The sequence below is a fragment of the Ischnura elegans genome, chromosome 1, assembly GCF_921293095.1.
Source record: "Ischnura elegans chromosome 1, ioIscEleg1.1, whole genome shotgun sequence".
Classification (NCBI taxonomy): Eukaryota; Metazoa; Arthropoda; class Insecta; order Odonata; family Coenagrionidae; genus Ischnura; species Ischnura elegans.
In genome coordinates this window covers 157,363,931-157,388,448 of record NC_060246.1, presented here as the reverse complement: position 1 = coordinate 157,388,448, position 24,518 = coordinate 157,363,931, and the positions used below count along the sequence as shown (strand labels likewise).

General features: G+C 39.1%; 1 protein-coding gene across 1 annotated transcript in view; it reads right to left on the bottom strand.

The window, feature by feature from the left end:
- The window catches only part of LOC124172627, a 31,947-nt gene extending 9,224 nt beyond the window's left edge, over nucleotides 1-22,723 (bottom strand). Inside the window, exons 1-5 of the mRNA XM_046552075.1 lie at nucleotides 22,564-22,723; nucleotides 22,324-22,456; nucleotides 22,066-22,204; nucleotides 21,697-21,815; nucleotides 17,200-17,448 (exon numbers count right to left, since the gene is read on the bottom strand). Of these exons, the coding sequence (XP_046408031.1) occupies nucleotides 17,236-17,448; nucleotides 21,697-21,815; nucleotides 22,066-22,204; nucleotides 22,324-22,326 (474 nt within the window). The 5' untranslated portion in view covers nucleotides 22,327-22,456; nucleotides 22,564-22,723 and the 3' untranslated portion in view covers nucleotides 17,200-17,235. The remainder of the gene's footprint in view (nucleotides 1-17,199; nucleotides 17,449-21,696; nucleotides 21,816-22,065; nucleotides 22,205-22,323; nucleotides 22,457-22,563) is intronic.
- Between the last annotated feature and the right edge of the window lie 1,795 nt (nucleotides 22,724-24,518).

Here is a 24,518-nt window from a genome sequence, read left to right as displayed (position 1 = left end):
TCCATAAGTATCACAAGAATGAGAAACTAATTCCTTGGCTAGTTGTGGAGAGGTATAAAAATTGTCCGTCGTGACACAATACCCTTTTTCAAATAGTGGTTTCATCAGAGACAATACCACTTGGGAGGACATTGGCTTACTTTCAAAGTTTTTGTCAAGAGTAGTGCCTTTCCCGGTATAAATGATTGTTAACCAGACGTATCCAGTGCTGGACTCGCAGAGGACAAAAGTTTTTATGCCGAATCTAGCTCTTTTTTGGGGAATATATTGACGCCAACCCAATCAGTAAATATTGTTCCGCATACCGATTTGTTTCATCGGTGATAAATTTAATTATTTGGTCATCAAAAAACAAGTTCAAAAAATTGCTGCACTCCGCGATTTGGATCAACTTCAAAATTTACAGATGAATTACCTTCAAAGTTGAACCTAGGAGGTGCAGGAGAGGGAGTATTCACTTCCTGCCATTCCCTATTTGGCGTCAGATCTTCATCCTCTGTCTCCTCGGCATTGGCATCCGTAGGCTCGGAAAAGCTGGATTCCGAACCAGAGATTTCAATGTCCTCTAAATCGTCCGTAGGAATGTCACTTCCAGAGTCACTTCGCGTATCACTTTCAATGTCACTATGCATTGCGGAAGGATGCTTGGAGAAAACGTCAAAATAACGCGAAAGACAGTAATTCGCCGAGGAAAAAAATGTTAGCTGTCAACACTCCAAAAGACTTCGTAGAACTGACACTAGAATTTTATGGAATGGGAGTGCAAGTACCCAAAACAGATATTGGTAAAAGGACCGAGTCAAAGAAACCAAAACATGAGGGTCAGAGGCATTGGGAAGGGAAAAATGGTGAGAAAGAGTGTTTCGACAGTGCATGAAAGGAAAGGCGGAGGGGAGAAAACGATGGATGAAGAGAAGGAACGGATAAACCAGGGGGTTGGACGATAGAAAATATGCCTTCCCTAGAAGGGAGAAATTGCTGAATAGCCGAAGGTTCCATCTCAAATCTATGCACGTTCACAAATATTGACGAACTTACAGAAATGAAATAATAATCAGTTGTATTTGTAGCTAAATAATATACTGAAAACTAAAAAACAAAGATATAGTTTGTCATTATAAAGAAAAAAGGCAATAAAACATCACTGAGCAAGTTGATTTTCAGTGCGAAGATTTTGACTCCATATTGCTGAAAAAGAACATTATCAGAAAGTTCCCGACTACTGTTACGTAGTTGACAGAAATGGCTTTCGAACACGCGACCTTTGGAATAGCAGCTTGGACGTAATTTATTTACGAGGTCCCGTCGACTACACTGAAGAGTAAGTAATGATAGTTTTGCTTGGTAGTGTTTATAAAATGTTTCAAATCAATTCATTCACTGAATAAAGATATTACAACATCCTTTCCGATAGCAAGATTCGAACGCACGACCTTCAGAATAGCAAGACGGCACTTGTCTGCCGACTCACTTCGGCTGTTCCAACGATTGATAAAAACTCTGCGAAAAAGTTATTTATAAAACGCATTAAATATGTTTCTTTGCTCATTTATCACATCTCGATACACAATAGGTTTAGAAACATAAACCTTACGAGAAATAATAGTTTTTCCCCCTCTTTTGGACCTCGAAAAAACGTAGAAGTTTGCAGGATATTATGCATTGTGAAGACACGTATGCACTCTCACGGCAAAACTACGTACTTCTAACAAGGGGACGAGATATCTCGACCAGATCACGAAAGAAGAAGCGAATTTGACATAGGACGAGTTAACTCGGTCGCGTCAGTTTTTGCGCGTCTTCTTAGGATGAGATATCTCGTCCGAATCAGGGAAGGGTTAAATCAAATATATATTTCAGGATGCAGATGTGGACATAGAAACAAAGCTGGCTTACAGAGAATATAAGCAGGCTTCTCACTCTACCCGAATAATGAAATTCACTGCTTTTTCCAGGTTTTCACGGTTATTTTTTAGGTTTTCACGGTTTTTTTCTGGTTTTCACCGTCTCAATTTCACTAAATTCACGGTCCGTTAATAAGCCAACAATAAGAAAATCACTGGCCGTATATCAACAGAAAATTAACATACGCGACAAACGCCGTGAATGTTAACGCCGCAATGAAAAGTGATATCTGTTATGACGTGATCTATCGTTTGCAAAATTCAGGGCCGACTAAAGGACCAGCCCAACCGCGCTCTTGCCCGAACGCCGAATATCCTTCGGACCTTCTTCCGTCCGGACACCAGAGGTCCTTTTTTAATTCCTCGCCGAGAGATTGTTTTTTGCGCATGTTGTTATTACTGCACAGCAACGGAATTTCCCCCACCCCAATCTTTCTTATTTAACGGAAAATATTTTATTTAAATTGTTTATAGAATATAATAAATTGATTCTTTCTTATTTAACGAAAAATATTTTACGAAAAATGTTTATAGAACATAATAAATCGAAAAACAATTTCATACACCGTATTAGCACAAATCTAAAACGAAACACGATTCTAAGACTACCCTCCTTTCTTGGAACTCCACTAGGGGAAAAATATTTTTCCTAATAACGATACGATAATAAAATTAATGCGGAAAAACGATCAATGCTTTAGTTTTTTGCTAGGTTGCCTATGTCCCATGAAACGCAGGATTTTGGCGAGTAATTAAGATATTCATTAAAGGTTTCAAACAATATTATAGATAATAACAGGAATAGTAGTACTTTATCAAGACACACAGGTCATATTGTTGATTCGACCCATATCTCTTTCAAAATTCTGAAGGAAAACGCCACCTCGCTAAAAAAATGTTTGCTCTCCACTCGGCATTTACACTGCTATTATGGATTTCAGTCTGATGTAAAAATTCTTATCCATCAAACACCATTTCCAGTAAACGTATTCACGAGAGCAATGTGCATGTTGTGCCTAAAACAACCGCATTCGCCGGCACAGTGACTGGTTGTGAGATGGATGACGAAGACCAAAAATAGTCTATTACTTGAATTTTTCCTGTCTAATGAATATATTTTTAATATAATTGAGGTAGTGTGTAAAGCGTGAACAATGTTGCGTTAATCGTCAGTGGCACGCCCACCTGGATCTTCGCCTTCATATCTCTACTTGTTTTCTCCAGGTAGCTCACTCTACCTCCACCCCTACCGTCATGTGCTAGCGGACAACCCAAGGCGCTCTGCAATATTCACGCACATCTAGCCCGGATTCTTTTCTTCGTGTTCAATTATTTTCAGTCCATCTCTTAAAGTTCTCAATAGTTTCTTCGGAGGGGCCATGGATTAAAATTAAACTAATGAAAATGAAACCTGACTTTATTAAACCCACATGGAAAACACTCGGTGGTTCGAAGTCCAGCCACCCTGGAAAGTAGGGAACCACTCGTACGAGGTAAAGTTCGGAACTGATGCCATCGCGTACGGGGGTACGCAGAGCATACTGCAGAGGGCAAAGCGTGACCATATGACTGCGCCATGAAATTTTTTACCCTAAAGACACCATTCTTTTCTAACTATCGTAGCGCCAGATGAGCAGATGAATTCGGATTGTTAGTAGGGAGAAACAAAAATCCTGAGAAGATATCCCTTCGTCAGTAACTCTGACAAGTGAGACTTATAACTCGTAAATTGATAACTGATAACAACCTGATATCATGTTTTCGGAACAAAATGCCGAATTAACTGCCGAGAAGCTCAGCTACGAGGATATCGCGTTTCGCCAAAAATCACCATCGTATTTTTCCATCTATTTCCTTGCTTAAAATATGTCGCGTTTGGTCTCATTTTTTTTAATTACGTGCAAGTTACTAACATTTCAATCTAATAAAAGCATAACAGCAATTGCTGAATATCATTTTTAAATACCTTTTGGGCTAATAGGTGACTTGTTCTCGTGTAAATCGATATTTTTTTCATAGCTAAGGTCTTCGTAATACCATCCCTTCGCGAGCTGGGACCTTTTTTTTATTTTGAAGAAGAGGAAAGCGTCAGAAGGGGGGAGGCGAATGCTGAATGGAAGGGGATAACGGATCTTGGGAAATGCGCTAATGTTACTTTCCCACGGCACTGAGCTTCTCCCAATGGTAGTTCCATCTCTTGGGGAAGATTCCAACTATGTGCTTGTCGTTATTAGCCATAAATGACACATTGTATTTATTTCGTCTCATTTTCGTCAATCGATGTATGCGGGAAAATTATGAGTCGGAACCACGATCTTCAAACGATCAATGCGAGAAACGATACTTCGGGGAACGATAGATGCGGGAAAAAAATACATTGTCTATAAGGAACTTTATTTGGGACCAGAAACAGCGAATGATCAATGCGGGAACGATAGATCGAGGTTCCACCGTATAACTTTTCTTTTGAAAGCGGCAGTGTAATGACTTCTTTTCTCTGCTATCGTAATACTCTGAAACCAAAACTGTATCGATCTCGCTAATCAGAGGCAAATCATGTTCCCTTCATACCGCTGCTCTGGGAAAAATGGAACGACTTTGTAGCAGTTTATATCGCGATGGCATTGAGGCTTTAACGTTACAATCCTAGGCAGATCTAGGGAGGGGCACGGGGACAGATACCCCCCAGACATTTAAAAAATATGCAAGATTTTTAATACCGTCACATTATCGTTCCGCTCGTTTTGTATCATGAGGTATCCCACTGCAAAACAAAATCCTGGATACGGCTTTGCTTGTGCTCCCCCACTCCCTAGTAAGAAATCCTGGATCCGCCTCTGGTTAAAATTTAGGTAAATTGTAATCAATCACACGAAAATTTTGTAAGTTGATCAAGCTCTTACTTGAATGCAGCCGAACCAAGGGTAAAGCAGGCGATCTCGCGGGCACGGCAGAAGTGCACCCGGCGATTGATTGGCACGCACGCTTTACCTACTGCCTAAAATGGCAATAGTTTTTCACTTAAACACAAAATTAAATAAGCTAAATTACTGTTCAGGTATTTTTGACGTTGATTTTTCGTTGTATAGCTATATATATTAGGTGGCAAACTCAGGTATCCATAATTTTTTCCGACGAAAATTATGCAACCCGATTGACGTCGAGAATTTTGCAATCCATTGTAAGACGAACCCTCTTTTCTGCAGGAGTTAGGAGGAAAAAAAACCTTGCCTTAGATAGGTGCAAATAGGTAAATTATAATACACTTGGTTTGAAATATATAAAGACATAATAAATACCTGCTGAAACATGTTATTTTCACTTTCACTTTACTTCATCACTCGTCAAATATTTCAACACAAACTTTACGGTTGCGACGTAAAACTGGCAAGTTCCAGGTCGACGCATGCGAAAATCGTGTAATGCTGTGTTGCCATAAGCGGAAATCTTCTCTCGTTTTCAGGCCGCAACGCGCGAGAATTAGTAACGTCGCGCCGAAAGCTCGCTGTCGCCCGGTTCAAACGCAGGGAGCGTAGTGTCCATTGCGCATAGCAGGTTGTCAAGGTTAGCGGTCTTCCAATCACAGGATTGAGGGTGTTGAATAAACGTTCAAATTTTTCGACACAAAGGCCATCTAGATTTAGTTTCGAAAGTGGTCGCTGCAGCCATTGGGACGCCTATTTGGGTGGAAGGGGGACTAAGCAGTGACCGAGGGAGGGGAAACCAAGCCAGTCGAGGAAAGTAAACAAGCTGATGAGAAGTGGTTTCATATTTCAGGAGGGGGGAGAGAAAAGGCCTGCGCTGGGGAAAGATGTTTTTTTTTCTTCAGGCAACATTCGTTCCCACGCTTTTCTGACCCATGAGACAATGCTCGCCACAATGAATAGAAGTGCGCTCGCTACGAACGAAGTTGAAAATTTCTGGGAAGGTATTATTATCAAGATTGAGAGATTTTTAAGGTTTTAGGATGAAATTCACGGCTTTTTCCAGGTTTTTTTCACAGTAGACAAAATTCACGGCTAATTCACGGTTTTAGGGTTTTCACGGTTGAGTGGGAAGCCTGTATAAGTGAGAGCAAAGTTTTCCCTAAGGGTTATAAAAACAACAGATGTGATCGACACGATTGGACAGGTGGTGGAGTTTTTCAAGCAGTTAAACCACAATTACACAGCACTACCCACAAAGTAGCTGACAGTGAAAAATAAAGTGTACATAGTACAATTATAATTAACAAAAGGTGCATTTGTGTTTGTTCTTTTCAGAGACGACCTACCTCTGAAAAGATATTATTTACCAATAACAAAATAAAAACATTAGAACATAATCAACCACTTTAGTGGTGGTAACATTACGTACAGGACAGAAAGAAATCGAACATTAGGGTATGTTTAAGTTCAATCATTTTTTTTTAATTATAATCATTTAGTTTGCAAAAAACCTGTTTTAAAAAATCTTATTTTGAGTGGCTGTCTGTCAACAAACTTGGTGAAAAAAGAAATTATATATTTTACATTATGTACGGGACAAAGAAATAACGTATATTTAAACACTGTTTTACCATTATATTATTGCAAAATTAAAATGACTTAGAGATAGAAACTCTTTATGTGGAACTATATATTGATATTATAATTACCTACCTACCAACACAACCCATAGAAAAAAATCTGTGATGCGACTGCACTAAATCTGCACTGTAACTGGACTAAACTCAGTCACTAGTCACAGTACACTTTTCTGTACTAGACTGTACTATGGCAGCTAGAATTTGAGAAGAACTGTACTGTAACAGTGCTGGATCACTGTGCTTGAACTGTGCTAGAGCTCAGACTGCACTTTGACTGGGCTGGGTAAAATGACTGGAGCTGTACTATGGCTCAAACTGGACTGTGACTGGGTTGGGTAACTGGACTGGAACTGTACTATAGCTCAAACTGGACTGTGACAGGGCTAGAAAACATGACTGGAAGTGTACTGTGGCTAAAAGTGGACTGTGACTGGGCTGGGTAACATGACTGGATCTGTACTATGGCTCAAACCACTACGACAGGGCTGGACTTAAACTAGTCATTGACAGGAGAAAGTATTTCCTATATTATTTCATATTACGATCAACTATCATTTCCATGAGAATATGAATGCGTAAATTATATAAAAATTTATGCTGACATTACAGCGGCAATGCATAGCTCCAGCTTGCTTATTATTTTGGTAAAGTATGGTCAAAAGAACAACTTCCGCCGATACTCAGCCATCTTTGTTAGAGCATTGGTGTTGAACCGGTTGTAACATTACTTGTTTACGTGCTCTGAATTCTACGCTGTATGATGGATACGTCGATGTAAGATCGACGCTAAGAACATGAAGAAGTGAACTTTACTTCAATTACATCAAAATTAGCTACTTAGCCGGGAATTTTTCTTGCGGGTGAAGTGATATCGTCGATTTTGCTGAAATCCGTGTGGTTTGCGATGAATCAACTTTCCACGATTGATTTCGACGACTCGCAATCTACTCCTTGCGAAGCTCGAGAGAGTTGAAAAAAAGACATATCTTTATTTATACTCTGCTGCTGGAGGTAAGTACTCAACTTCTCTAAAATTAAATTCAGACAAACTTAAACAGTCAAATTTTGAAGTAACACTTTATTAGATATCAGTATGTAATGTTTTTTCCTTTTAATTTCAGGAAGGAAGCCAAAGAGGCAAATGAATTGAGCGGCCATGCCTTAACAAGACTTTCATTTTTATGTTTATAATCATGAGTATATTTGTATTTAATAAATTTCTTTTATTTTCATATCTTATTGTCATTTATTGTGCTCCACGGCGTTAGTACTGAAACTTCATCAACAAAAACTATCGAGGTGGGCATATTTGTGGCAACTAGACAAATAGCACTGAAGTAAATTTTGGTGGTTTTTATGTTGAGTGCCCGTTGATGTGCAGAATAGGATTTGTCAATTTTTCTCATAGAACCTAAGGGCTTCGATAGCAATATTTTTAGCACCATAAACTTTGTTCATATTAAGGAAGTGGAACGTAACAAATTCAGTGAGTGTCTGTTAGGAATATGGTTTATCTTTCCTTAGACTAGTCAACATTCGAATGAGTGTAGTCGTTTTGGCCACTGTTATCTCTTTGCGGTTTTCTGATTGGATCAGGCAACCAATCTTCAAACACCTAAAAAGGGAACTATATATCTCTGCTAATTGGCCTATCTTGATTTAATTCTGCTTCTTGTTTTCAATAAGATATACAGGGAATGCAATAGCCACATCAAGACTCAATTATTGATTCATGGACAGAGTATAACAGTAAAAACTGTGCTATGGCAGCTGCACTGTGGCTGTGCTATGGCAACTGCACTATGACTGTGCTAAGGCAACTGTACTCTGACTGTGCTATGGAAACTCCACTGTGACTGTGCTATGGCAACTGCACTCTGACCGTGCTATAACTGTACTGCGATGTTTCAATTCAAGTGCAGTTTAAGTAGAGTCACAGTACAGCCCTTTAAGCACAGTTACAGTGCAGCTTTAGTACAGCCACAGCACAGATTTTTTTGTATGGGAAGCTATGAAAATGATAATTTTTGAACAACTGATGAAGAGACGACTTTGAACCTATGTTACCTACATATTTAAGCATATTTGACTGAAATTATCACAGTAGACTCTCGTTAATACGAACAACGTTATTACGAAGTTCTCGTTTTTACGAAGCAAATAGTTGGTCCCAACGAAAAGTCCTATCCAAGCTATAGGAAAAGAAACTTTATTACAAAATATTTGTTTTTACAAAATTACGAATCTCAGTCCCAGTCCCGGCAGTTACAAATTAACTTTATTACGAAGTTCCACGCATAAGCTATGGCATTTAGATGTATATTTACTACGATAAGTTTTAATAATCACGCCACGTTTAAGTTCTCCTCGTGTGCTGTGACCAAGAGCGTCATTTATGGTTCTTTCTTCACCGTACGCGCAATGTCATATAATAAGCTTCATTCCTGGGGAATCATGGTGACAGACTCATTACTAGAGATGGGTCGAATAGCAGATTTCTCGAATTCGAATATTAAATCATTGCTCGAATATTCGAATACCTCGAATTTCGAATACCTCGAATACTAAATGAGTCTCGAGACTCGAATACTAACACAAGATTTTGGGGAGTAATTTTGATTTCCTTTAAATGATTCGAACAGGAATTTAGCTGATTAATGAATATTTTAATTTTATGGAAACAATTTGGCATATAATTAATTCAACTAACATCGCTTTACCCCAGGCATTTTGCAAAATACAAGCTCTTTTCCACCGGATTTTCTTCAATTATTTTCAGTCCATCTTTGGGAGTTCTCACGAGATAAGAAGATGAATTGGAATTGCTATCAGGGAGAAACCAAATATTATAAGAAAATATCCCTTTGTCTGGGACTGTAACAATAAAGATTTATAGCACCACTCATTAATTGTAACTTGATATATGCTTTCGGAAAAAAATACTGCATCAACTTCCGAGAAGCTCTGCTGCTCATATCGAGTTTCGCCAGAATGCTAAGTCTCCGTCGTATTTTGACATTTATTTCTTTGCGTAAAATGCTTAAATAAACTCAGAAATGCGTTGTGTTTGGTCTTATTCTTCTTGAAATTACGCGCACATTACTAATATTTCAATTCAATAAAGGTGTAACATCAATTGACGAAAGTTATTCTTAGACACCTTTTGTGCTAATAGATGACTCATGCAGCGGTTGACCTCCACAGAAATGGGGAACTTCGAAGCTGGTAGGAAAAAAAAGGTCAGTGGGGGAGAAAAGGGAGGGCCGGAAACATGTTTCTATTGTTCTCGTGTAACTTGGTATTTTTTCGAAGCTAAGGTCTTCCTAATATGATCCCTGCGCGAGCTGTGACCTTTTTTTCATTTCGAAGAAGAGGAAAGCCTCAGAGGGGGGGGCTAGTGCTGAATGTAGAGGGATACCGGATCTTGGGAAATGCGCTAATGTAAGTATCCCACGGTACTCGCACAGCAGTTGACCTCCAGAAATGGGGAACTTCGAGCAGGTAGCCAGAAAAAGGTCAGTGGGTGAGGGCGTGAAACACGTTTTTATTGTTCTTGTAACTCTATATTTTTTTCGAAGCAGGGGTCTTCGTAATGCGATCCTTGCGCGAGCTGGGACCTTTTGTTTGATTTCGGAGAAGAGGATAGCGTCAGAGTGGGTGAGGCGAGTGCTGAATGGAGGGGGATAGCGGATCGTGGGAAATGCCCTAAGGTTGCTATCCCACGGTACTGAGGTTCTCCTGATGGAGGGAATCGGGGATTTTCGAATTTTTTCACCCGACCATTTTTGGTTCCCCTCGTCGAACTCTTTTCACCGCTATAATCCACGAATTTGATGTAATTCGTCAACTTGCGTAAAACGGCGCTGCGAGCACTAAATGACTACAGTTCTCTACATTTTTTTCCGAGTCAACTACCAACGACGTGCGTGCGACAGTGTATGACGCAAAATTCAAAGTATTCGAGGTATTCGAGGCGGTACTTTTCGCACAACTATTCGAAACCTCGAATATCGAATACTTTCTAATATTCGAGGTATTCGAGTATTCGCGGATACTATTCGCACATCTCTACTCATTACATCTCGTGAATTTAATGTACAGTTAGTTCTCTTCCTACGCACATTCGATTTATGAACTTTCAGAGATGCCAGCATTCAAAAATTTCAAATTTCGAATTTGGCACCTTTTGATTTCGTTGTTGCTACGCGGTGCGGCATAGAGGAAATCGTACTCTGGGCATAATCTGAACAAAGTATCATTGATTCCGGTGTGAAGTTGGAAACTGTTCAGCATTTCGCCCGCTGTTCCTTGCCGTGGAGAGCGATTTTTTTCGGCTCCGGCTGCATTGGATGCCCAGCTAGATGAGTTCGTCACAATCATGAGTTAGCACACAATTGTTATGCAGTGTTGCATTCTGCAGGATAACCATACTCCTCGATGCCTTGCATACAGTCCGGCCAGCGAGAGTTGTCTGATGACGGCACAATAGAAGGTGCGGATAACCCTTTGCCACCACCGTTTGCAGCCAATCGCGGTCCTCCAAACGCACCTCACACCATAGCCTAGTCGTACAACGTTGTCAAATGCATAAAAAACAGCAATATAAATCTAATCCACTAAAACATGCCCTTTCTTCGAATCCCCAAAACAAGTGAGTCTTCCACTGGGTCCTTCACGCTCGTCGCCCTTTCAGTCTCCTTTCTTCACGGAGCCCTTTATAGGCATTTCACTTTCTTACCTGGCAATGCTGCCCCAACCTAGACCATTCTGCCTGTTATCAGACTACTCTCGGCGGCCGTAGGTTTATCAACTTAGGAACAAGGTCTTGGAACGCATGTAGTTCGTAAATTGGACTTACTGTACTCGGGAGGATATTAACCCTCGAGTGCATCATGCCACATGATGAAACTGAAACGAATTTTCCTGTTTATATGTATATTTCCATGTAATTTGATCGTGTTTATCACACACGGTTTTTTTCGATCATTCCTACAAGAAACGTTTATACGAACTTCGTTATTACAAACCTCCAGTTTTTCGGTCCATGAACTTTGTAATAATGAGAGTCTACTGTAGTAAAAACTCATAATATAGCCTTATAAGAAGACAAGCATGACATAATAAGTTCAATATAAAAAAATATTTTTATTTCAATTTGTTTTCATGGAATGCATAGCTTCATTCTGAGGGTTAACTGCAGGAAGAACTGAGCCAGAGGAAAGTTGCTTATGCAGCGCAACAATCAAAACTAACCCAGCTTGTATCTCGGAGGGTTTAAATGAAACATTGTTGGATCTTGAATAGCTATCAGTTTAACTCTGCCTGGTGGAAAGCGTTTAATTTTTAACACAACGGGAATTAGTGTGAATGCCCTCGAAGAATAACTCACATCACAACACCTATACGTCACATCTGTCGTCATGTAATCATCAAAGTCAAATTAAATACATGAGGCAGTCCCTCTGACTCAGGAATGGCTTAGCACCATTATGTCGAAGTACAAAAAGTGCCCGGTGCTGTTAACAGAAATGACAAAGAAAAATATTCTGAAGACAAATCACACGGCTTGTGAGTCAAAGGTCCCCGCACTGAATTTGCGGAAAAATGCTGACAGAGAAGTTATACCCCAAGGATTCAATCTGATAGAGATAGTTGGATCTGATACCTCGGATCCAAATATCCGCGGTATTGCCCTTCATCGGATACTTCGGATCCTAAGCTGCAGAAGTCATCGGATCTAGATGCGAAATTTTAAATTAAAGCTTCAGTGAATGCAACACCCCATATGAGTGGAAAGAGTTCCGATCTTCTCTTCGAATCCACCATTGCACTGCGATGCTATTCCTACTCGAGAGCAATTTTGTTTAAAAGCTCTCACAGGAGTTACGTAGCAGAGTTCCAGCCGTGGAAAATAATAAAGACAAAATCCAATGGCACATAGAGTGAATCTTCCCAAGAGATTGAACAATCATCGGGGGAATCTCAGCGTAACATAAACCATCAGAACCATGTCAAAAGTAACTACGTCACAGATTTCAGAAAACCATCCTCAGCCGTCCATCAGGTCTGTTGTTTTTTTTTTCAGAAATCACACAGACTATAAATCAGTCTACGAAGGAAAATATCAAGTTGCAAAAGAACATTTGAAGCTTGTTTCACCTCTACCCTGTCTTACTAACTGACCTTTTTAGGCCTACCTGCATCAATTCTCCATTTCCCCACACAGCACATTGTTGCCAAAGGACGTCCGCTGCGCGTCCAGCACGTCCTCTCACTGTCCGAGGATTTTCAGGACAGCCAGAGGACGGCCGGCTCCTGTCCCTGCCATCCGTCCGCACACTGTCCGATCTCGGACGTCCAGCTGACATGCAGCTAGTGTCCGTTTGTACGAAGTTTTTGAAAAGTACAGTTGCAAATTCATATGCAGCGATAAAATTGTATAATATACGCCTAAATTTCCTAAAAACTCTTGAATTAACATGTGACACAGTAGTCATTTCGTATCTGGATACGCTGGATACAAAGATTCGTATCCGGCGTGGGATTATTTTCTTTCTCGGATGATGCCATAGCCACCTAGAAAGAAGGCCAGCGGAAGGATCGCCCAGGATCGCCGTTGGAGATTACCTTGTATAAGTTACGTCTCACCACATTCCAGGGACTTTTGTGGTCAAGTTGGTGAAAATTAGAGTTTTTGTGAATAGTGAAGTTTCCGTTATTCTTTAATTTCATTTGGTGGGCTTCAGAAACTTGTTTGTGAGGCATTTTTGTTAAAAATGCCATTCACGTGTGTGGTTCCGGGATGCGAAGGAACTCGACTAGACCCAAAGTTCAAGTTTTTAGCTTCCCTATAGATCGTGAATTGAAGAAGAAGAAGAGTATTTTGGCGATAAGAAGAGACAATTTCATCCCTACGAAATACATTAAGGTATGTACCCTTCCTCCCTGAAATTATTTGGATGTAATTTCTAGTTAGAAGTGGCTTCGGGATGTTGATGAACGACTCAGGACTGAAAGTGGTGATTTTAAATATTTTAGCGGCAATTTATTTGAAAATTCTTGCATTTTAGTTGTCTTTTTTGTATTCTGTTGTTCGGTTCTGTCGTGCAACAATTGCTCTATGAAAAATGTTCTTAATTATGATATATAAATTACTAATATATTTATGTATTTTTAATTTTAATATTTAAATATAAAATGTATTAATATTTTTACTAAAAATATTTTCTTTATCAAGAAGAAAAAGTCAAAGAAAAGTTTCCAAAATGTATATACCCTAAACTGGGCAGGTTTTTCCTAATTTTGAAACCTTAGGAATGTTAAACACGAGACTAATAAGACTGTAGCTTCCTGTCTTATGTAATCGGCTTGTTACCGACAAGAGACGATTTCTTGCTACAGTGAAATGTTTATATACTTCATTATTACAGGAGCAGTGCAGGAGAGCATGTCAGTCCCTGAAAAAGAAGTGGAGGTGGCTATCAGAAACTGGCTAAGGCACACCAAGGAGCGGTTGCAGGGGAAGAAGAAAATAAAGTAATACATATGTAGTTTCTTGTGTTATATTATTTTACCAAAGAAGCCAAATAAATATTGTGCATGAAATTGACGCCTTATTTATTTAAATTCTTGTCTGGACCTATTATTTATTAGTATCGAACAAAATTCAGTCCTAATCTAAACGTGTCCTGAAGGTATCCGGAGCGGACAATTTCAGGATGTCTGTAGGCAACCTTTTTTACTGACATGCGGACTTTCAGCGGACAACCTTTGGCATGAATTCGGCCGGCCTACGGACATCCGTAGATAAAAATGCCTTTCACTGTGTAGAAACATTTCTATTGAGATAAGGAGAATCTATGTATGCCGTGTGCTTGTACTGTGGCGCGAAAGTATCGCGAGGAAGTCCTAAATCCACCTCACAACAACAAGAATTTTCGAGTGAAACACGAGTCAGTTTGTGATGATTAAGTGACACATAACACTCGAGGGAAACATGTGTGAGGAAAATTTGAATTCAGTCCATGGCAGAGGGGTCCAGAAATTTTGTAAGGGGGAGTCCTAAACCAGGGGGGGAATTTTTACCAACAGGGTACAAAGTAGAGGGTTTCAAACTAATTTGAACACATTTCATAATCGAAAAAAAATTCATTTTTCAAAATCTTATGTAAATCCATGTTTTTTCGATATTTTGTTTATTTACCAAGGAAAATAATTGTGTTCTTATATTTAGGGGAGTCCGGACCCCCCAGACTTTCCCTTTCCCTACGCCACTGGTTGATGGTTTGTCTGATGATTTTTCCTATTTTCATTTCCAAACCCAAGCATAACAGTTTAGGTCCCGAGCGTGTAAATGTTTTTTAAAAAAACAACTTGAAAGCCTATAAAGATGATTTTTTATTTATAAAAATATCACAATGTGTATGAAAATCTAAAAAGCATTACTTTGATTGTATGTACCCAGAAGAAACTTAAATGATTACTTCCTTTTATAGCAGCAATTTGAAAATACAAAAAAAAAGAAATATCTGAAGATCCAGCTCCGAAAATCAACGATCCGATCCAAAACCGGATCCGAAAAAAATCCTGGATCCATTCATCCCTACAAGGAGTTTACAAGGCGTGTGAAAACCTATCAACAATGGAGCTGAAGCGATCGAAATGGAGGTCATTTATAAACATGACTCCGACCCAATAAAAATGATACTGTCGTTCCATCTTGGGAAAAATTTAGAAATGATGTGCACAATAATACATATTAATGAAGTAATATTAACGTCGATTTTGTGATGGATTGCTACAACAAATGGTAGAGAGAAAAAGGAAACAGCAATTTACAGAAGTCATACACGATTTCTCGCGTTCTCGTTGCAATCTATTATGTTGTGCAGTATTGCTCACTGACGTGGAATAAGTCTCATCATGCATCCTAATTTAATAATTGCATAATGCAGTCTTTTATTTACAATACACAGATGCTTTCACTTAAGAGCAGAAAGAAGAAAGACCTTCGGACTCTGAAGAAAGTAAACGGAAATCAATGCAGGAAATACCCAAAGCAAAAGATACCGACAGAGGGGCTGACCACACAAAGCAACACATTTTTGTAACACAAAAAAATCTTGAGGCCTCCCACGGCCATCCCAATTCCCGACTGCCAGCGGACCGAAATCTGACACCGCAGAGGGAGGAGCTCACAATGAATGGCAGTCCTCCCCTACCATGCTTTTCTTCCCTCTCGATGCCCCCCTTCCACTCAAACAACTTCCCCTCGAATTCAAACTGCAGCAGTTGCTTTCAGAACTAAATGCCAGCGACCGTTATCGCGGAGTTCTCCCGAAGTATCCTTTCCCCTTAAAGAAAATTAATGCTGTAGTTACAGTCGAAGTTATGATCCAAACAAGAGTGCATTCAATAGATCCCTTTTTCAGACCTAAAATTATATTTACGGGGATTAGAGTTGTCACAATAGGGTAAGACAGCAATGCACTATACATGAATAAAAATTATTATGATGAGCAATGTTTCCTTATGAAGATGTATAGCTATGAAGTTATACCAATAAGTTTCAATTTCTCCTTTCCTATTGACTGTACCTGTCCAAAAATTTCAGCATAAACCTGATTATTAATGTAAAGGTCTGGTTTCGCTAGGGCGTCCCACAGCTGCATCCAACTGCCACGTTCGAGCGTCGTGGTTGGATGCTGCAGCAGGGTGGTTTCTTTCAGGCACCCTGATCACAAGACGACGGCAGGCCAACAACTACTTATGTTTTGAGTATGAAATGCATTTGAGGAGCTGTTTGCCTGTCGAGAGGTTAGCTTGGAACATGGTGGAAATGGACAATGATTTTCTTCTGATACCCTGAGCCTTCGCAACTAACTGTCTGAGCCTTCACAATTAACTGTAGGGTTATTTTGTTCATTTTTAAAGCCATGATTTTCACGAAATGGTCAACTTCATTGTCTTCTTATGTATTTAATTCAAATTGCAGCCCTGCCCTCTTCAAAATGTTCATTAAGTGAATAGTTACTAATCCTCGGACAAGGACTGAAACACAAACAAAAAGTTTTTCCACATGCTCATTAGTCACTTATTTCACATTGCTCCCCATTATGTATACCATTCAATTTAAAAGTTATCTCAACGCTTTCATCGTCGTCTTTGAAGTGGTTACTAAGGGGATATAAAGCATTGTTAACAGAGAAAACGCATTACCTCCGTCTATTCCTTCCGTTTAAACAATATTGTGATTCATTCGCACTTGAAACAGCTTATGGGCAATTAATGAACATGCAACACAACTATGTCTCTTTACCTATAGACTACTCGCTTGAAGAATTCAAGCACTAAATACTCGTTCAATACAAAGATATGACATAAGCACTTATGTTTTATACAGAATAGAATATTTTAGGCCAGATGTAACATAGGCCTGGGATAAAACAGAACCTCTAACTCCTTGGTTGCATGCCCTAACCCTCAGAAGCTAATTATTCGGCACGAGGGCACACGAAAATTGGCACATGCTTAATTGTCATGGTACATAACCATACAACTAATTTTGCACTAAATCAGAGGGGGGTACTTTGCAAATTCTCCTTGTCAGTCCCAGCAGAGGTTTCATGACAAATAACTCTGAAAATGTCCAGGGTACAATTCAGTGAACATCTTCCACGAGTCCAAGAATAGCCCCAGAACATAAGTACAGAGACAATGTAAACATACCTTTACATGCCTGGAACTTCTAACATAGCAACAGGATTACAAAATGAGCTGGGCTCTACCCCTCTCCTCTCTGTCCAGCAACCAATTGGCATGCTCATTTGACTGCACCAGCCTTAAGTTGTGTCGCCTCCTCCAGATTGGAGCTGCTGTTGCGGACAGGCTATCTTCTCCTCTCCTTTGCCAGCCATTCTCCCTGAGAGCAGGAGCAGCCTTGATCTTGACTTTAGGCAGTTCCATATAGACACGCAACTAAAGGTGAAAGAGGAGATTAATTGAAGTCAAAAGATTAATATTTACTATAAAAAAATAAAAAGTACAGTAAATTCCAGTTATTTCGTGCCTCGCTTTACTGCAGTTTCGGATATAATATGGGTCTCACCGTGTCCCCCAAAATTACTACATTGTCTATTTTCTTCATTAGAAGTAGTTAACTTGTTCGCAAATTTTATCTCGGTGTGACTTCAAGCGATTGCATCACTGCGGTTGGCAACGTATTCAATGCATTGTTTCATAGCCATATAAAAAAACTCAGCAATTCCTAATTGGGCATTGTTTCTTATGAACTCTAGCTGACAAGGGTGTCACACAGCTATAATAATTTTCAACATTCAGGTAGATTGGGAAAATACCCTTTCATATGTTCGACCCACTGGGCTAAAACCATTGCAGGTACTCTTCCACAGGTATTTCCACAGGCTTCGACCATTTAATGATGAATGTGCTGTTACACCTCTGCCTAAGGCTTAATTTGTATGAATATGTAAATTACTATTGTTAATCAATTTTAGGGTTAAAACGATGTCTTCCAAAAGGAAAACAATTAAAGAAAAGTTGAGTATAATCGTCAGAGTGAATCGCAGTGATTCCAAATCAAGTTTGTTCGGGGAGTTTGCTGTTCTGGAGAAATAATTCTTGGTTGGGTGAAAGAAGAAGATAAATCACCATCATCCATTGATCAAGGGAATGAAAAAATAGGACTTCATAGAAAGAAGACCAGATTGAGTGATGCTCATGAAGTGGATGTTTGTTTATGTGGTTTGTTCAGAATCACAGGGAAGGTATTCCATTGTCTGGTCCACTTTTAAAAGCATACACAATTAAATCAAATAGGCGGTGCTCATGATTTTGTTGCTTCGGCTACCTGGCATTCAAGGTGGAAAATTTGCCATGGCATTGCGCAAGTTAACATGCATGGAGAATCTCGTTCCAGTGACAGTGAAGAAGCTAGATGGTTCTGTGGGACTTTATGCAAGATGACTGATGAGGGTGAGTACACTGAAGAGCAATTGTAAAACTGTAATGAAGCCACCCTCGACTACAGGTTGCTTCCAACAATGTCACTTGATGTTAAGAAGTTGGCAAATAAATCTAGAATGAAAATGAGCAAAGAAAGAATGACCTTATTACTTTGTGCACACAAATCAGGAAGTCACGAAGTTAACACGTTCTGTGCTCATAACGTAAAGTCTTCGTCACAGCAGTCGCTACCGAGTGACTGAGGACGTGAGGGCTACGTCATGATTCTCTCTTGTATTATATTCCGCCCAAGTGCCAGCCACCGGTGCCAGGGTATTGGAGAGGGTCAGTCATCAGTGTTTGCCTGTTTGTCATGCAGAAAGCTCCGAAAAGAATTTTTTCCTAATTTTTTCTGTGTTTTGTATTTTACCGCGTGTTGCCTTGCAAGGACGCCTTTTGAATTTGGAATTGACAGTTATAAGAAAATTTCTTACAACTATCAATTACAAAATGTTATTTATAAGAAATTTTCCGATGGAAATATTATAAATACCATATCATCATGCTTACAACACTTGCGCAAACTTCTATAAAAAGCTACATAAGATTTACATCCCTACTGAGAGTACATAGTCAGCATTATACCTAATTCAATCCAAATGTAGACGCCTATATCTGGTATACATCAAACCTAATGATTTACCATGAACCAAATGTAGATGTCTATTATTAGTGTGCATTAAGCAAGGACATTCAAGCTCTGTTAAGTTCACCTGACTGGCCAGACAAGGAGAGATACCATAGAGGTCCTTCAGGGCATGGGTTCTGTATAGGGTTAAATTCCCCACGCGCTAAAAGAAACTAAAATCAATGAAACCAACGATAGCCTAGAATGATGGACTGATAATAGAATACGGCTTTGGCAATCACTACTCAATGAAAGATACAGGAATTGAAGTACGGAATATGATTTAACCTGGAAAATTGAGGGAGCAAATGAAATAACATTCAAGTTCGACTGGGGATAGGTACTTCAAGAAATTTTATTGGAAGGAAAAGTAAAAATTGATAAATCAAATACATATGAGCAATGTTTCTTTAAGATGCCAGAGAGAATGAGACCTCTACATGCAGATTTGGATAGATAATGAAAGAAATAAAATAAAATAGAATTTTTGATGCTATACGAGTAGATCGGAGTTTTACATCATTTGAGATTACCAATGCAATGGTCAATTTTAACCTCATTTGAAAAAGGCCAGATTGGTGCCCATGCGATGCCACTCCACATGACGTCAAAGGGACCTAGATGCTATATGAGTAAATAGGAGTTTTACACCATCTGCACGCATGAGGCACAGAGCTCAGGGAAACATCTCTTAATAAACACCTATTATAATTGCCTATGGTCGGAAAGTTTCCTTCGTTTGATAGGGTGTTAATAACCCTTATTTAAGCCAAGCGCTACCTGCTAGCAGGATAATCTACACTACCACCATGCTCGGCAGCAAGCAGCCTGCATCATAGTGGCATTCATAGCCTCACACCCAGGTGGCATCACACAGCAACAGCCAGACGTCACACGGGCTTTTCCCAGCATTCAAACCAACCCAAGTCTGTAACTGGGTAGAGAAAACTGTTTCTCCCGACCGGATGGGAGAAAACTCGCTCCGATGAGTGGTATGAAAATTTTCTAAGGCAGATCTGATGTTGGGGCGGCAGCTCGTGACCTAATATCGAGAGCCAATGAAAGCGCTTGTAATAAAGCTGTTTCTTGGGAAAGATACCCTTGTAAAATCAGCTGTTTGATTGTGTTAGTTGTTATTCTAGTAAAAACAGCCAGTTATTCTTGTGATATCATGTCTATTGACATGGAATCTAAAGTAATCAATCGTTTTTAAAAAGGACTGCAGTTTTAAATTTCTGAATTTCCCGTTAATGTTAATTTGCACAGGTGTGAGTTCTTTAATTAATTGTTACATTAATCCAGCGATGAGACCCAGAGGAAGAGGGTCAATCAAAACAATTAGCCATCATGATTAATTATATGAGCGAAAATTTATCCTTTGCTCGATCACAGTTTGAGGGTGTGCTGGGGAAGGTGGCGATGAAAAGGAGATGGGAGGAATTAAAAACACTCCTAAACAATCAAGGGCCCACAAAGACAATATAATTATGGAAGAGAGTACGCAATAACCTCAAATACTGCATATTATATATTGCATGAATTTAGTAATGCTCTTTCACATTTTGACATATTTTACGTGGTGTATTTTATATTAATTCCTTTATTAGACTTGGAAAGATTTGAAGTGTAAAGCAAGGGCCAAGAATGCGAGACTCAACTTGACCTGATCACTTTGAAAGTATTGGAAGTTTTGTCATGGCAATTAAATTCTTTCAAACGTAAGCACATTTCTTCAAAGACTACATCCTGCCATCAAGAGCAAAGTCTTTGCCGAGGGAGGGGAAGTCTCTAGTAAGTGGTGCGGGCCGTACCTCAGCTGCGCCGTGGTGCGGGGTAGCGCTCTGGGGGGTGGAATGCATTACGACGGACGATATCTCGTAAATGCTAAGAGATAGGTCAAAACAAATAGAAAATCGGCCCTAAAGGGCTCTACTTTCACGTTTGACATAGAAATGGCTCTTTTTCAGCCCCAAAAATCTCAATTGAGGGTCATCAGAACTTAGGGCCCTTGGGGCACGGGTTGCTGCTATTTTAAAGTAACCAAATTTTAACACATGAATATGAACCTCATTTGGATCATTTTGAGACTAGGAAAACGTAACTTTTCTCAATTCTGAAAAATAAGGGCCGGCCTAATGTACATATTTACAAAATTAATGCCTCAACCTACTCTGGATTTTATTAGGCAAAATAGGACCTAATATTATCAGCCAGATTTCTTCTAGCCATCTCCCTGGCATAATATTACCCACTACTACATTGGGTGGCTCGATTTCAGCAACTTCAATGTGCTCCGGCATAGGCATCCTACAACATTAAAGAGGCAGATAGGGCTAAAATCATCAAAAATTCCCATTTCAACATGTCGGGAATTTTAGAAAGTATGCACATTTAGTAGCCCTTCAAACATTAGATATTTAGGGAAAGTTATGTCATCATTTTAACCTGTAGTGTACCATAATATTGTGCAAAATTGCACACGAAATTATTATTTTGCAGGCATGCTCAGGCTTATAATGTAGCACTCTATCCCTTAGTAGGCACCTCCAGCGTGCTTTTAGCACACCAAATACCCTTTCTATCACAGATCTTGCTCGACAGTGGGCCCTTGTGTATCTAAACTCCGGTGTCCCTTCATCAGCATGAGCAAGGGGTGTCAGCAGCCACTGCTCAAGGATACATCCTGCATCTCCTTAAATGGAAGAAAATGAAAAGTTCTCGGAACCAGAATGAATCCATAAAAGAATAACCCAAATGGAAATATTGAATTTCTTTCTATTGTAAAGTGACAAATTTTAATTGAATATGAGGAAATCCAATTGAATTTCCATATATTCAATGGAAATTTGCCACTTTTCAACAGAACAGAATTGAATATGTATTTCCAATTAGGAGGATAATCATCTAAATATATTACTTGCGACTTTATAATTGGTTCTTACCAATCAAGGAAAATTTTCCCATTCTATCCTGGTAAATTGATTGCATGGCATTTTGGGCACTGTACGTCCATATAAATTGGTCATATACTGTCCCTGGATAGGCAATGACATCCATAATTTTCATGTCACTGTCACATGTCTACAATACAAACAAGAAAGCCAAAAACTAATGAAGATTTTTCTTTCTATGGCAGAATTAGTAATTCAGTTCATTGATGAAAAACTACTTTTTCATACTTATTAGATAAAACTGATTACCATTTGGACATTGATGGAGTAGAAGCCTTTGTGATTCTTGTAGGATTCTTCATATGTAATAGGAGTCACAATGGCTATGTAAGTACAATCAATTGCCCCTATCACCCCAGGGAATCCTATAGTTTGCTGAAACCTAGAAGATGTTTGAAATTTAAAGTACTTCAATGATAAGTACATAGTATTCCTAATACATAATAATATAATACATAATAAGTAAAATAATCCAAAAATATGGCTTACCTTTGCCCCAAAATATTTCTTCCTGCATTAGTGGTTGGGAAATGAATCCAATGCTGCTGGTGCACAATACAGTTGTAACAGCTATAATTGATCAGGATACAGTCTTCTGGCTTACCGCTAAAAAAAATCTTGACCAACTCCACGCTGGTAACTTCCTTCCACAAAGAAGCGAAGGGTCACCAAAACCTTATCATGGAAGATACATGTACATCTTTGAGAAGCTTCTGTCACTGAAAACAGCTAACTATATTCAAGTGCCGCTGAGTTGTGCTTGTCACAAATACCTAATATCATATCAAATTTAACCCAGATCAAAGTTGAAAATTAAGAGTATATATTTAAAAATGCATGTTGAATAAACTATTGGAAAATAACTTACACCAAGTATGGCTAAAATTATGAAAAAGCCACAACAGACAACAGGTTTTTTTTTTATTGTAATTCCATTACATTTTGCGAGTGACAAGGAAAACATAGAAATTAAATATTGGCTGAAGTAGGAGTTAATTATGAAATATTTACTTGAGTTTACAAAATCAATCCTGATGAGCACCTTCTCCTCAAAAATGGCTCTAATTCATTGCACAAGTATCGTGCAATATCACGGCTCACTCGAAAGAGATGGCGGAAATCTTCCTCCCTCGCCTCAAACGGATTATTATTATTATCTTTTAATAGCCTTCTCTCCAGTCTTAAATGGCGCACTTCCTCTAAATTCTCCTCATAAAGGAGTAATTATCTCCTACGGTTTAAAAGAAAATGCGCCATACTAAGAGAACTGAATACAAAACTGAACAAAACACCGTCTAGAAGCGCACTTTCTCCATGGGAGAAAGAGATACGTCGGGTTCTTGAGGGGGACGCAACTGAAGCGCTCGTGGGGTGCTGGAAGGTGCTTGAGGGGGCTTACAGACTTTGGGTGGGAGACTAGTATTCTCCCAGGCGACAAATTGTCTCCTTTCTCCGGCGGGACGCACTAGAGACTTGGGCGACAACTCTCGTGCAGGCACTTCACGAATCTCCTTTCTCCCATTTTCAGGAGAAAACAGAGTTACAGACTTGCCCTCCAGGAGTAATAATCTTTCGATTTAGGCAATAAAAAAATAGGAAACGACCCTATTGTACGACAGATGGGCTTGTCACTATGATGCCATTAACAAATTGTTTAATAAATAGTGAAATGAATATAAAAATCTTTTTTCTATTGAAATTTTTTACATATTTTCGAAAAACAAAGAGAATGCAGTGAAAAAAAATTCTCCGCCAATGTGAAACAACTCTGAGAAAATGTTACGCAATGAAAGGGTTAAAAGAAACAAATTTATGTAGAAAATATAAAAGAAATGCATTAAAAAACAATTTTGTCTGGCTGTGTTAATAATTTTTAGCATAACAAATTCTTGTGGTGCTCCTGCGCCCTGATTATGTAACTGTGAGAAGGGTGAGAGCGATGTCGTTGCCAGGGGCAACGCAATTCCCACGACGGAAGGTGATAGCAGCGATTATGAAACTGTGATCGCTCTCTTTATCACGCTGCGAGCGTCGTCGGCCTATCACGTTCGAAACCCATGGTGACAAGCATATGCTGACATAAAAACGAGCACGAAATGCATATGTTAGTTAACAATTATTGTTTATTTTATTTAAAAATGCCCTATAACCGATTAAAAACCAATATAATTCTTAATTATTTCAACTGGAGTGCTCTGTTGACTTTATAGTTGTCCACGTTGTTCAATTGTTATGTGCGCACAGTAGTGAATTCGATAGAGCTGCTTTATTTCCACACAGCAAATTGGAAAGTACTGCTAATTGAAGTACATCCGTGATTTAAACGTCAATTACTTTATATCGAAGTTTAATTATCAACATTTGCCAAGTACGTTCTACAACATATCAACATCGTTAAACTCAACTGATTTGGGCGTTACCAGTTGGGATGATGGAATGTTCAT